At 47.0% G+C, this 14,289-nt stretch overlaps 2 protein-coding genes across 3 annotated transcripts; both read left to right on the forward strand.

Moving 5' to 3' along the window:
- Nucleotides 1-1,991: 1,991 nt before the first annotated feature.
- Nucleotides 1,992-6,474, forward strand: LOC120675286 (ATP synthase subunit beta, mitochondrial-like). Its single transcript, XM_039956411.1, has 9 exons — nt 1,992-2,596; nt 3,442-3,517; nt 3,618-3,706; nt 3,785-3,902; nt 3,989-4,092; nt 4,173-4,331; nt 4,741-4,965; nt 5,050-5,361; nt 6,082-6,474. Exons 1-9 carry the CDS (start codon nt 2,129-2,131, stop codon nt 6,193-6,195), a joined length of 1,665 nt encoding a protein of 554 aa, XP_039812345.1. The 5' UTR covers nt 1,992-2,128; the 3' UTR covers nt 6,196-6,474.
- Nucleotides 6,475-8,821: 2,347 nt separating this feature from the next.
- On the forward strand, nt 8,822-13,380 carry LOC120675287 (65-kDa microtubule-associated protein 3-like). 2 transcript variants are annotated; one of them, XM_039956413.1, is made up of 13 exons: nt 8,822-9,080; nt 9,300-9,401; nt 9,516-9,722; nt 10,181-10,429; nt 10,547-10,756; nt 10,845-11,000; nt 11,104-11,263; nt 11,559-11,710; nt 11,799-11,886; nt 12,003-12,076; nt 12,185-12,259; nt 12,362-12,596; nt 12,688-13,380. In XM_039956413.1, exons 2-13 carry the CDS (start codon nt 9,330-9,332, stop codon nt 13,074-13,076), a joined length of 2,067 nt encoding a protein of 688 aa, XP_039812347.1. In that variant the 5' UTR covers nt 8,822-9,080; nt 9,300-9,329; the 3' UTR covers nt 13,077-13,380. The 2 variants fall into 2 exon arrangements, with proteins under 2 accessions (XP_039812347.1, XP_039812346.1); XM_039956412.1 differs by having other exon boundaries at nt 8,897-9,080; nt 12,679-13,380.
- Nucleotides 13,381-14,289: the final 909 nt, after the last annotated feature.

Here is a 14,289-nt window from a genome sequence, read left to right on the forward strand (position 1 = left end):
GCGGCTGGCCGGCTCGCCGGCCCGCACCCGGGCGCGCCCGCCCCTGCCGGCGCCTGGCCGCGGCTTGCCGGCCCGCAACCGCGCGCGCTTCCCGCGGCTCGCCGGCCCGCAGCAGCGCCCGCCCCCACCGGCGTGGCCGCGCCTCCGGGCCGCGCGCAGAGGCGGCGGCGGCTGGCTGGCTCGCCGGCCCGCCCCCGCCCCCACCGGCGTGGCCGCGCCTCCTGGCCGCGCGCAGAGGCGGCGGCGGCTGGCTGGCTCGCCGGCCCGCCCCCGCCCCCACCGGCGCCTGGGCGCGGCTCGCCGCCCCCGCTTGCGCCTGAGAGGGAGGAACCGGATCGAGGAGGGAGGGGAGGAGGAAAGCTCGAGGGAGAGAGATGCCAGGGAGAAGAAGAGTCGAAGAGATAAGAGAGGGGACAGAGTTAAATAAATGAGAGGGAGAGATATGCCCGTGAAACTCTTTTATCCCGGTTGGAGACTCCAACCGGGACAAAAGACTATCTTTTATCCCGGTTGGAGACTCCAACCGGGACAAAAGACTATCTTTTGGTCCCGGTTGGAGTCACCCACCGGGACTAAATCCTTTAGTCCCGGTGGGTGACTCCAACCGGGACTAAAGGATATTATTTTATTCTGGTGGAAGTCTTCAACCGGGATAAAATGTCTCTTTCTACTCTTTATTGGCTGCTAGACTTTAGACCCGGGACTAAAGCTTTCATTTGTCCCGGGTCCAATAACGACCGCGACAAATGTGCAGGAACAAAGCCCTGTTTTGTAGTAGTGGGGTCCACCCCATATGATATATCATGTTGTCTTTTCTCCCTATCCACTGCTAGGCAGCAGCATCAGCATCAGGTACACATTGTATTAGTCCTATTATCTTTATTCACATCTTGTTTTGATTGACCAACCATTTAGGAAACCATATCAAACAAATATAACAAGACATTTGTCACATCGAAATCAAATCTACTGAAGGAAGTTTCAAAACCTAGCTACAGACAAAGGAAACAAAGTAATTCACTGGATTCTCAAATAACTTTGCAGTCCATGTGCCTGCATTTTTTTGTGTGGCAATAACCCTTTTATATAAATATAAAAAGATGGTGCGTACTTTAGTTTTAAAGTGGAAAAATGATCTCTACATGGGGAATTATAAGATATACCTTTTAGTTTTCATTTCAGTCACAAACATAAAAATGTGTTGAAAAGGTTTACAAATAAGGTAGAAGAGATATTATGACACAAGACTACATGAACAAATTTTGAGAGGCAAAATTGACATTCGCCCCAAATGTCTCCTCTTTGCCGGCTCACGTGCGTCTAGTATGGTCTTGTATTATTTGGTTGAAAACTATTGAAGTTGACAAACCTTTACAGCATGATGATTTGATGACTTGGGGGTTTGGGGTCTCCCTCAACCAATGCATTAATAATTTCAAATATATAGTTTCTGCTTATTTTGTATACATATTTATCCTTAAACTATTATAATTTACTAATGCAAATCAATTATCTGAATTCTTCTTCGGAGTAAACCACAGACCCACGAGACGCGAGCACTTGAGGATGCAAAATGACAAGTCATCAAGTAGACAAGCACGCTCCACTCTTCTCGGTCCGCTGAGGACCAGGGCTTCGCGCTACAATTGTAGCGTGCTAGGAATAATAATAACTTTGACCACTAATTATAGTGTCAAATAAAATCAGTTTACAAAACTAATTTCAGAACCTCCGCGCTAGTGATCCTGTAAAATCTAATGAGGCCTTTGACCGCGCGACTAGAAGATGGTTACTGTAGCATAACTGTAACTAATCATTGATTAATTATCATCATTAGATTCGTCACGAAAAATTACACTCATTCCAAAAAAATTTACAAATAGACTTTATTTAATACATGCATGCGAGATTCTCCTCTCGGAAAATGTACGCGCTAATTTTGTTGAAAACCAAATAAGACCCAGGTCCAGCCGCGAATCCCTCCCCACCCTCCTCTTCCTCCATATTCTCCACCCCGACCCCGATCCCCAAACCCCTCCCACCCTTTCCCGTAGCGCGGAGCCGCCGCTCCCCCACACCAGCACACCACGCTGAGGAAAACCTAGATCCGGACCCCTCGCCGCCGGCCATGGCGACGCGTCGGGCCCTCTCCTCCATCCTCCGCTCGGCCTCCCGCCTCCGCGCCGCCTCCCCGACCCCGTGCCCGCGCGCGCCGCTCCACCACCGCCCGTCCCCTGCGGGCTTCCTCCTCAACCGCGCCGCCGCCTACGCCTCCTCCGCCGCGGCACAGGCGGCGCCCGCCCCGCCGCCCCCGTCCACCGGCAAGACGACCAGTGGTGGCAAGATCACCGATGAGTTCACCGGCGCCGGCGCCATCGGCCAGGTGTGCCAGGTCATCGGTGCTGTCGTTGACGTGCGGTTCGACGAGGGGTTGCCCCCGATCCTGACGGCGCTCGAGGTGCTCGACAACAACATCCGCCTCGTGCTCGAGGTGGCTCAGCATCTCGGGGAGAAGATGGTCCGCACCATCGCCATGGACGGGACCGAGGGGCTCGTCCGCGGCCAGCGTGTGTTAAACACTGGCTCTCCCATCACTGTAAGCCCATTTCCTCTCGTTTCTCGTCCTTTTTCGTGTTTTGAGATGATTTATTTGGATCTAATCTGACGAATCGGCGGGTGTTAGATTTGATCTGGCCGTACGGATCCATTTATTGTCTAGTGAATGCTTGCTTTCTAAATCCTCGACTGTTGTTTGCAACTGGGAGTAAGCAGTACGGATTTTGTAGATGATCAATATGCCAAACGTTTAGGATGCGAACATCAAATATTGAAACTGATGTAGCATTCTCATCATGGTTTAACAACAACATTATCTAAAAAAATGGTTTAACAACAATCGAAATTCTGCTCCATAAATTTGTTTCTCTATCTAAACGGTGCTGTATAGCCTCACATTGTGGTCAAGAGTTGCGCAAGCCAAGGGCAGTGACACGGAATGGATGGGGCCTGTATAGGCTTGCGGTCTCAAAATAGACCATAGAAACTAAAGATAATCATAAGTTATCCAATTCTGCACATGATTCAAAGTTTTCCCCTTTTCTTTTTTGTCATCCACGCAGCTTATAAAGTCGCAGACATGCAGCCTATAGCTACAGTCATTTGCACGTGCAGTATTCATGGCCTGCTGATTATATGTTCTTCTGTTCTGTGATACTGGCTAGTTATTAACTCATACTTCTTCATTGACATGAAAATAAGTTGTTACAGCCTGCTTTGTAAGATTCTTATATATGTACTGTATCTGTGGGCTGTAGGTACTTGCAGAATCTGATCTTTGTTGTTACTGTTATCTTTAGCACCTTTGGAACTGCCAGCTTCCGAACAACACATCCGAATATCTGATTGTGTTTCTGCATATATGACTTGCATCGTTTTTTCTAGGTCCCTGTTGGTAGGGCTACACTAGGACGTATTATGAATGTTATTGGCGAGCCTATTGATGAGAAGGGAGATATAAGTAAGTCTGCATGGCCTGCATTTACATGTAGCATTTACGTATACACTATTAAAAGTCATGCTTATATTTTTCCTTTGTTGCTTGCTCCTCCTGTATTCAGCGACAAACCACTTCCTCCCTATCCATCGTGAAGCCCCAGCTTTTGTTGAGCAAGCTACAGAGCAGCAAATTCTTGTTACTGGAATCAAGGTGCGCCTCTCTTTTTTTGGAAGAAACTTGCTAGGTTCTTTTTATCATGCATTAATGCAACACTTGTACTTCTATCAGGTTGTGGATCTCCTTGCACCCTACCAAAGAGGAGGTAAAATTGGTCTCTTTGGTGGTGCAGGGGTGGGCAAAACTGTCCTTATCATGGAGCTCATTAACAACGTCGCCAAGGCCCATGGTTTGTAGCTTTTACAGAGCTTGATGGTCATACTATGAAGCTCTTTTTTTGTGGTTTATGTTTACCCGTTTTATTCCTTCATCTAGGTGGTTTCTCTGTCTTTGCTGGTGTTGGAGAACGTACTCGTGAGGGTAATGACTTGTACAGGGAAATGATTGAGAGTGGTGTCATTAAGCTTGGTGACAAGCAGGTAAATGACCAAGATTCCTAATATGTCATTGGGTTCCACATCTGTTAGGTGAGCGTTCCTCACATTGTACTTTGTGGCAGAGTGAGAGCAAGTGCGCTCTTGTCTACGGTCAAATGAATGAGCCTCCTGGTGCTCGTGCTCGTGTTGGACTGACTGGTTTGACTGTTGCCGAGCATTTCCGTGATGCTGAAGGACAGGATGTGCTTCTCTTCATTGATAACATTTTCCGTTTCACCCAGGTAGGTTCTATGGCGTCCTCCTGTTTTATGTGTAGCAAATACCTGCAATGGTATTTTTCTTATTTGGTATGCAGATGACATTAGTTGAACATTCTCTGATGTGCTCTCTAATCTGTATTTTAGCCACAAAAGGGCTTCTGCTTCTTTGGATCACTCTATGTTTTGCCTTGATTTGTGTACAACATAGCTGAAAATCAGTATATCTGGTCTCTAATCGCCCCCCTCCCCCCTCCCCCTTGTGTACACATATGGAAACCTGTACATTTAGTCTCTACTCTTTTTGTGTGCGTTGATTTTGTTATATCTCAGCTAAAAACCTGTGCATTTGGTCTCTATTATATCTATTTTCCCCCATTGGTTTTCTGTACATTACAGCTAAAAACCTTTACATCTGGTCTCTGTCTGTCAGGCAAACTCTGAGGTCTCTGCTCTGCTTGGACGTATTCCATCTGCTGTGGGTTACCAACCCACCCTTGCTACGGATCTTGGAGGACTGCAGGAGCGGATTACCACCACAAAGAAGGGTTCTATTACATCTGTTCAAGCTATTTATGTGCCTGCTGATGACTTGACAGATCCTGCCCCTGCAACCACCTTCGCCCATCTTGATGCTACTACTGTGTTGTCACGTCAGGTATGCCTGTCTCGTATCTAGTTACAAATTTGCTATGGATTTACTCTTACTATTATGATTACGATGTGATTGTTTCTCATGCAGATTTCTGAACTTGGTATTTACCCTGCTGTCGACCCTCTGGACTCCACATCCAGAATGCTGTCCCCCCACGTATTGGGTGAGGACCACTACAACACTGCTCGTGGTGTTCAGAAGGTTCTTCAGAATTACAAGAATCTCCAAGATATTATTGCCATTTTGGGAATGGATGAGCTCAGTGAAGATGACAAGTTGACAGTCGCTCGTGCTAGGAAGATTCAGCGTTTCCTTAGCCAGCCTTTCCATGTTGCTGAAGTTTTCACAGGTGCACCTGGAAAGTATGTTGAGCTGAAGGAGAGTGTTAAAAGTTTCCAGGTATGAACACTATGATTGCAACAGTGTCTCCTTTGCCAAAGTAGTGTTATTTAGTTAAACATGCTTGTTACTGGTGTCCTTTGCCTTACAGCTTCGTACTCTGCAAGGTCAAATTTTGTGAAATTTAATGAGTTAGTTGATATGTTTGTTAGGTATTAAGTTAGAGCCCAGTGTATGCAAATGCATGCCATTTTGGATAGGACAGTTTTTTCCCCCTAACTTCTAACATGAACAACCGTAGGCCAGCTAAATGAATAGACTACCATTTTGGCTTGTCAACAAAAATATTGTTGTATAAGTTGTTTGTAAAAGTTGCTTCTTATAGACTGTCCCATGTCCAAAGCATGAAAGCAGTTAGACATGGTATGTTGAAACTATGGGACAGTCTATAAAATGCAACTTTTACATCTTATACAACAATATTTTTGTTGAATATTTTATTCTGAATATGGTATGTTGAAACTATTTATTATTTTTGTGTGTACATTTTGTAAACTTTTACTGCAGTGATGGTTTGTAATATTGTATTAGTTTTGGCTACATGCTTGAAAAATGCCGTACGAATTCTAGTTGTTTCTGGGATCTTATCATCAACGATAGGATACTAAATGTACATATAATTTTGTATTTTTTCCCTTGTTACTGAAATGCATATGACAACCATTCGTTGTTTTTTCCATTTTAATGCTTGCTATTGAACCTTCTTGACATATCATATAGGGTGTTTTGGATGGCAAGTATGATGACCTTCCAGAACAGTCATTCTACATGGTTGGAGGAATAGAGGAGGTTATTGCTAAAGCAGAGAAGATTGCCAAGGAGTCCGCATCATAAGCAATCGCCTTCACAGGCGCTGCAAATTTTTAACTTCTTGGAGGTCAACATGTGTGTTTTATTCTGTGTTAGCCAGGACATGTATTTACATGCAGGATGCCCAGCCCTGCCGATGGATGTGTTTCCCCTCCACATTTTCCCTAATAAGAATTCGCAGTGACCTTTATGCTTGGTTTACTGCCCTTTGAGGAAGAATTGTTTTTTTGATGATGGCGAAACCATAAACTTAAATTCTTAATGAATTACTGGAAGTGGAATCCCCTCCATGTTCATACTGCATAGCTGTCTGTTCACATCGAGTCGTTTGTGGACTTGTGCTCCTCAATTCGTTTCGTGCTGAATGCACAGTTTTGGTATCCCTGCACGGTTTGTTGTCTTTCATCTCCTTATTTCTTCATAGACTTCGGTAGCTACTAGCTAGGGTGAGTAAAATCGACTTTATTTATGTAAAAAAGTGAGTAAAATGGCAACCTCCATCCAAGGTCTATGGAATGTTAGGTCTTGTTTGGTATAGTTTCGGCTTCTAAAACGGTTGGTGAAGTAGCCTCTTTGGTGAAGGTAAAGCTGTTTTGGAAAATATTTGGTGAAATTTAAATTAACATTTGGCGAAACAACAAGGTGGAGGTGAAGCTGGTAACTATTTGGCACACTAGAAGCTCTGCGTGAAGTTGTACCAAAAGGGCCTTAGATGCATAAAAATTGTGTCAGTTTGTATGTGGTAGCCGCTATGAAGGATTGCCTTTGGTTTCGACACTATTTGGAACTCATGATTTTTTTTTTGTATGATGGTCGCATGAATGGATGCAAGGTTGTGCAATCTGGGAATGCACCGCAATCATGCAACATCTCTTTGTGTACGGTGCAACCGAAGCATTGTGGGCTTTGCCGATTCGCCTTTTTGAAATCAGACTCTAAAAATTTGCCGATTTAGTATGAATAAGGGTGCAAATGGGTGACTCTGGTGCATCTCTAATCCTCTTTAGTTTAAAATTTTGTACTAGTTTTTCAAATTGAGATATGGTTTTGGAGAATTAGTACAAAATTTTGAACTAGAGAGGATTGGAGGAGTAACTAATGGTTACCATTGGCACCCCTAAGTATGAAGTTTCTTTGACAAAATTTCATCTCCATCCTTCAGGTACATGGCACACCATATGCGTCCCCTCCACCCCACCCCACCCCCCCAAAAAAAATAGTGGTGCGACCGTGCTCTTACCGTGTGTTTGGTTGCGGGATCAGTGGGTTGGGTTGGCTCCAACCCTCATTTTGAGAACGGAGCCAACCCATCTATTGTTTGGTTTGTAGATCTGATTTTGGGATGGAGTCAACCCATCACATGTTTGGTTGAGAGAATTGGAATACGGGTTGGATGGCAACACTAACTCCGTTAGTGGGCCCCACATGTCAGACTCCTCTCTCTCCATCTCCTCTCTCTCCACTCGCCACCTCGCCACCGCCGCCGGATCCGCGCGCACCGGCCCTCCACCGCCGCGGGCGAGCTCGGCCGCCGCCGGCCTCGGCCGCCGCGGGCGCGAGCCGCCGCGGGCGAGCTCCGCAGCAGCGGGCGCGGGCAGCCGCGGGCGAGCTCGGCCGCCGCGGGCGCGGGCCGCCGCGGGCGAGCTCGGCCGCCGCGGGCGCGGGCCGCCGCGGGCGAGCTCCGCCGCTGAGGGCGCGAGCCGCCGCGGGCGCGAGCAGCCGCGGGCGAGCTTGGCCGCCACGGACGCACTCCGCCAGCGGGCGACGAGGACGGGCGGCGCGGGTCGGAGGCGGCCGCGCGGGACGAGGACGGGCGGCGCGGGTCGGAGGCGAATCGGCGGCGGGCGGCGCGGCATGAAGCGGTGGAGGCGGCGGGCTGCGCGGCAGGAGGCGGCGGGCGGCGGGTGCTGACGGAGCTCACGGACGGGAGTGGGTTCACTCCGTCCGCCATTTTCTGAGGAACGGGGTGAACCCGCATCTAAAGGGAATATTCTCCTCTGGAGCCAACCCAACCCTCTACTCTTCCATCCAAACAATCGCGGGGACGGGTCCGCTCCGACCCTGCTCGTCCCGCTCTTCAACCAAACATACGGTTATTCGTAGTCAAAAGGAAACTTAGGGTGTGTTTAGTTCGGTAGGGTGTAAACGCAAAATTTTTTTGCGTTTCGAATCTTCCCAATTTGAAGCACTAAATAAAGTCTATTTACAAAACTTTTTGCACAGATGTGTTGTAAATTGTAAGACGAATCTAATGATGCTAATTAATCCATGATTAATCAATAATTAGCAGATGGATACTGTAGCATCACTGTTGCAAAATCATGGATTAAGTAGGCTCATTAGATTCGTCTCGCGATTTACAGCCCATCCATGCAAACAGTTTTATAAATAGATTTCATTTAGTACTTCAAATTAGTAAGATTTATTTTTACTTTAATGCGTTTACGGCTTTTTTGCGTTTATGGGGTGGAACTAAATACAGCATCTGACATGCTGACCGCCACCTGGTGCTCTCATGGCTCAGTCATGCCCCCCCGCCCCCGGGACGAGTCCATCCGCCATCCCCGCCGTTTATTTCAAAACGGAGGTCTCGTGATGGGATCCGGCACGATTAAAGATTGCCTCTAACGGCTCTCTGCTGCTGCCGACTGTCCCCTCCCCGAACCCAATGGATTTCCAAACCCCCAAATCTCCTCCGCCCTTCCAGCCTTCTCCGACTCCCCCTACACTATTTCAAAACATTTCAAACACTCTCCGCCCCCTTCCTTTCATCCCAAAATCTATCCCCTTCCCATTCCGCTCTCTCTCGCCCCTGAGACGCCGGATCGCGCGACTCCCTCCACGGCGACAGCCCGCCGCCCCCCTCCCCGCCCCGCCCGCTCGACGAGGCCGCGCCGAGCGGTGAAGAGGTGAGCGCCCTACTCGCAGTTCCCTAGGGTTGGATCCGGTCGCTCGCGCCGTGGTGTGCCGGCTCCGGTGAGGGGGGTAACCCTAGGTTCAGAGGGGATCTCTTCTCCCTGTTCCGCGCGGTTGAGGCGTCGGCCTGCGCACCTGGTGCGCGCGGCGCCGGGGAGTGTGTGTTGTTGTTGCCACGGAGTTGGGTTTGAACCGTGACATCGCGTTTGCAGGGTGCCGCTGCGGTCGCTCGCCCTCTCGCGATGAGTAGCGCCGTCAAGGACCAGCTGCAACAGATGTCGACGACGTGCGATTCGCTCCTGCTGGAGCTCAACGTAAGCCGCGCCCCCCCTATTTCCACCGTTTTTTTTCTCTCGTTTTGTTGTTGGTTTCGCTGTCCCGCGCGCGCCCGGTGCGATGAATTGAGGTTGTGTTTTCTGTTGTCCCAGGTGATTTGGGATGAGGTCGGGGAGCCCCACTCCGCGAGGGACCGGATGCTGCTGGAGCTCGAGCAGGAGTGTCTCGAGGTCTACAGGAGGAAGGTCGACCTTGCCAATCGCTGCAGGGCACAGCTGCGGCAGGCCATTGCCGAGGCAGAGGCCGAGCTTGCCGGCATCTGCTCGGGCATGGGTGAGCCGCCGATACATGTTAGACAGGTTAGCTTCTGTGCGCCGATACATGAAAGGAATAAAAGAAGTGAACAGAATTCAATTTGAATACTAGTTTTAGTTTTCTATAGGGGCAAGGATATTGTGTGTAATTTTCACTCGCAATCTCTTTTACTGCCAACAAGAACAAAAAAAACTCCTCTATTTTTACTGCCATTTTGACTTTGCTACGGCTGTGATAATGTGGCAATAGCTGGATATGAAAACCACTCGTGCTATATTGAGTGCTTCGATTTTTCTGTAGTGACTCCACTAGTAATTTGTACTTTTTTCCTGAGAGAAAATGACAATCAAATCAAAAGTCACATGGTTAAAAGGGGGAGGAACAAGGCGAAATTATCATGTATTGAAGTGAGCAGTTGAATGCAATGTTCTACATTAAGACATTTTTTTCTGTAGTGACTCCACCAGTAATTGGTACACTTCTCTTTTTGAAAATATGACAGTCAAATCAGAAGTTGCATGGTTTAAGGGAGGAGTTGAACGCAATTGTCCCATACTTGGAGGAGATGAGACAGAAGAAAGTAGAAAGATGGGACCAATTTGTTGACGTCATGGATCAAATTAAGAAGGTTGCATCTGAAATCAGACCTGCAGATTTTGTGCCCTTTAAAGTTCCTGTGGATCAGTCCGATCTGTCATTAAGAAAGCTTGAGGAGTTAACGAAGGAGCTACAATCCCTTCAGAAAGAGAAGGTTAGCTTCACTTTATTTTAATTTGATTCATTTGGTCTTTGCATATTCCTTACAATGTTAATTCGTTTTCCTTAATTCCTCATGAAGTTAATAATTTTTTTTATCTGTTTTTGACAGAGTGATCGGCTGAAGCAAGTGATGGAACATTTGAACACTTTGCATTCCTTGTGCGAGGTGCTTGGTATAGACTTCAAGCAAACAGTATATGAGGTGCATCCTAGCCTGGGTGAGGCTGATGGATCAAAGAACCTGAGCAACAGTACAATCGAGAGACTCGCATCAGCTGTAAATGGATTACGTGAAATGAAGGTCCAGAGGATGCAAAAGGTCAGCGATTGTCTATGGTTTTAGAAATTTGAACCACTCAGTCCAGTCAACCCTTGACATTATTTTTATGAAATTCTGAATATGGCAGCTCCAAGATTTGGCATCTAGCATGCTTGAACTTTGGAATCTCATGGATACACCACTTGAAGAGCAGCAGATGTTCCAGAATGTAACGTGCAATATTGCTGCTTCAGAACATGAAATAACTGAGCCCAACACCCTCTCCATTGACTTCCTCAGCTATGTGAGTCCATTGTTGTGCAGAGATTGTTCTCATGCCACTATTGCTATTGTTTTTTCTGTTGAGAGAAGAATTATCTGAGATTATATCTTGATATTAAATGTAGGTGGAATCTGAAGTATTAAGGCTTGAACAATTGAAATCGAGCAAGATGAAAGACCTCGTTCTGAAAAAGAAGACAGAACTGGAAGAGCATAGGAGACGTGCTCATCTGATTGGTGAGGAAGGTTATGCAGCTGAATTTAGCACTGAGGCTATTGAGGCAGGTAAATATCATATCCTTGTTTTTTAACGACTTGTGTCCAGTAAAAATTTGTTGTTGGCCTGCAAATATAGTCACATGATATCCCTGTTTTAAAAAACGTTTTAAAACTACGTTTAATCTTGATTAAACTCTAAACTTTGGCCTAGCGTTGCGTTTAATCACAATGTCGTTTAATCTACGTTTAATCACAAAAAACTCTAAACCATAGGCTAGCGTTCACCTAGCGTCTAGCGTTTTTTAAAACCTTTGATAATTGATAACTAGCTCATCCACATTGTAATTCTTTTTTTTTACAGGAGCTGTTGATCCTGCGCTGGTGCTGGAACAAATTGAGTCTCACATTGCTTCAGTGAAAGAGGAAGCTTTTAGCCGAAAGGATATTCTTGAGAAGGTTGAAAGATGGCTGAATGCATGTGAGGAGGAAGCGTGGTTGGAAGATTACAACAAAGTAAGAATGATTGTAAACTGTATATACAATTCTGCGACCTATTTTTGTTTAATAGACGGTTACAGTTCTCTGACCTATTTTTGCTTAGGATGACAACCGTTATAATGCTGGTAGGGGGGCCCATCTGACACTCAAGAGAGCGGAGAAGGCTCGTATTTTGGTAAACAAGATCCCAGGTAATGTTGCTTAGTAAGATATCTATTACAGGTTCACTAATTCTGCTCTGTTCATAGAATGCGTTGATTCTTCCACCATAATTGCAACCAATTTACCATTTTTATGTCTTGAACAGGAATGGTAGATGTTTTGACCACGAAAATCCATGCTTGGGAGAAAGAAAGAGAAAAGGAGTTCACATATGATGGTGTAAGTTTTTCTTACCCTCACCCTTCTTTCTTGGATTCTTAACTCTTTTACATTTTGCTAAAATATTATTTGTGCAACCAACATATGGTTTTCATGCAATATTTTCAGGTCCGCCCATTGTCAATGCTTGAAGAGTACATGATCGTTCGCCAGGAGAAAGAGCTAGAGAAGAAGAGGCAAAGGGTATATTATGCTTGTGCACAATATTTCATTATTTCTACATGGCATATATACCATCTGCTTTAACTGTAGTTAATATGTTGTAACACCTGAATGTAATTGCAGGATCAGAAGAAAATCCAGGATCAAATCAAAGCTGAGCAGGAAGCACTCTACGGATCAAAACCTAGTCCATCAAAGCCTCAAAGTACAAAGAAGATGCCTAGGAACTCCATGGGTGGTGCAAACCGAAGGCTGTCTCTTGGTGGAGCCACAATGCAGGCCCCGAAGACAGACATACTGCATTCGAAGACTGCTCGTGCTGCCAAGAAGACTGAAGATTTGGGCACTCTATCTCCTAGTAAGCTTCATTGTCCATTCAGCTACAGGAATTCTGCTGTTTATTTTTCATTTTACTTTTGCACAGCTCTGAGGCTACCTAGCACTTTCAGGTAGTAGAGGCTTGGACATTGCTGGTCTTCCCATCAAGAAGTTAACTTTCAACGCAAGTACTCAGCGTGAGGCAGAAACACCTCGCAAGCCTTTTGCCCAGATCATGCCAGGAAACAGTCTCCCTTCGACGCCTGCTCAACCCATCTCCAATGACACCGAGGAAGAGAACAAAACCCCCAAGACATTTGCAACGCTCAATCCCAAAACGCCGATGACGATGACGGCTCCGATGCAGGTGGCGATGACACCTGCAGTGGCTAACAAGGTCATAGCCACTCCTGTCTCCCTTTTCCAGGAGAAGCCAGAGCAGCCGATGCTGCCGGAGGAGATTGAGTACTCGTTTGAAGAGAGGCGGCTCGCCGTTTACCTTGCCAGGCAAGTGGCTTAGCTCCGTCACTTGCCCAGGGCGTCCTAAAATCCCAGTCATTACGTAGTTGAAGGTCGAACTGACTGCCATTTCTCGTCAGAGGCCAATGGTGTACTTGTCTGTTGGTCGACAATAGTCGGCCTTTTCGCGCATTGCCGTACTTTTCTGATTCACAGCCATATTTGGTACAACCAGTAAAGGAGTTCTACACTTGTGAGCTTGTGCTCCGTGCCGCCATTGGTTATCCTAAGTTGTATAGCTTCATCCGGTTGCATCGTCGATGACCTGTTACTCTAATTATTATTTCTGTTTACAGTCATCCAAATGCCCTGTCCCCCCATGTGTTTCCTGCTCTCAAATCTTCTGGATGATATTGGTTTGGTCGGCAAGAATCGTCATCCTGGAAGCAGTCGTAGTCTGTCATTGTGCGATCTCAAAATTTCTTGTAATCCAACCCCGGTTTAAAATAGTTAACATAATGGCATTGACCAGTGTTTCTGTATAACTCGCCATGCAGGAACAAGCTCGTCGATAAACTATCCGCCACAAATTAGTAGATGCGATTGGACAGTTGGGCAAACAGCACTTGTGGTGCTACCAAACCATGGAACGCACGGACTCACCGGGTCACTGGTCGTTACCCAGTGCGCTGGCCACGAAGGACTAGCTAGGCACGTAGCCTTTTTGTGTCCCCTCATTTTCCCAAACATTTCCGTTGACACAACGCAGCAGATAGTAACGGCCACTGTCCGTTGACACCCAGACTCGAAGACCAGCAGCGACGAGTCATGGCCGCAGATCGGTGATCAGCCATCAGTGCGCCGTCTCTTTCGGTAACCCGACCTTGGCGAGCTAATGCATTTTTCCCGCAAGTCATAGTCACCAGCAGGTGATCTTTCGAAAAAAAAAAACGAAGTCACCAGCAGGTCCAGCAAAAGCCGGCGCCATGGGGCTGGCACCCATCCCATAATCACACGCCCCAGGAACTGGTTGGAAGTGCTTGCCCTGCTGATGATTGTAACAACCGCCACGCGGACAGTCCGCGAGGTAACGGCGGACAGTCCGCGAGGCGACGCCCAGATATTTATCTGGATGATCGTGGGACCCATCTGTCATTCCTCTCTTCCTCCTCTTTTCTTCCAGAGCCGAGCGGACCTTGTGCCCTCACCCCAACGGAGCCCCTCACCGTCGATCTCCCTCCTCCGCCCACCAGACCTCGATTCCTCGCGCAGGA

This window comes from Panicum virgatum, chromosome 5N (assembly GCF_016808335.1).
Source record: "Panicum virgatum strain AP13 chromosome 5N, P.virgatum_v5, whole genome shotgun sequence".
NCBI lineage: Eukaryota > Viridiplantae > Streptophyta > Magnoliopsida > Poales > Poaceae > Panicum > Panicum virgatum.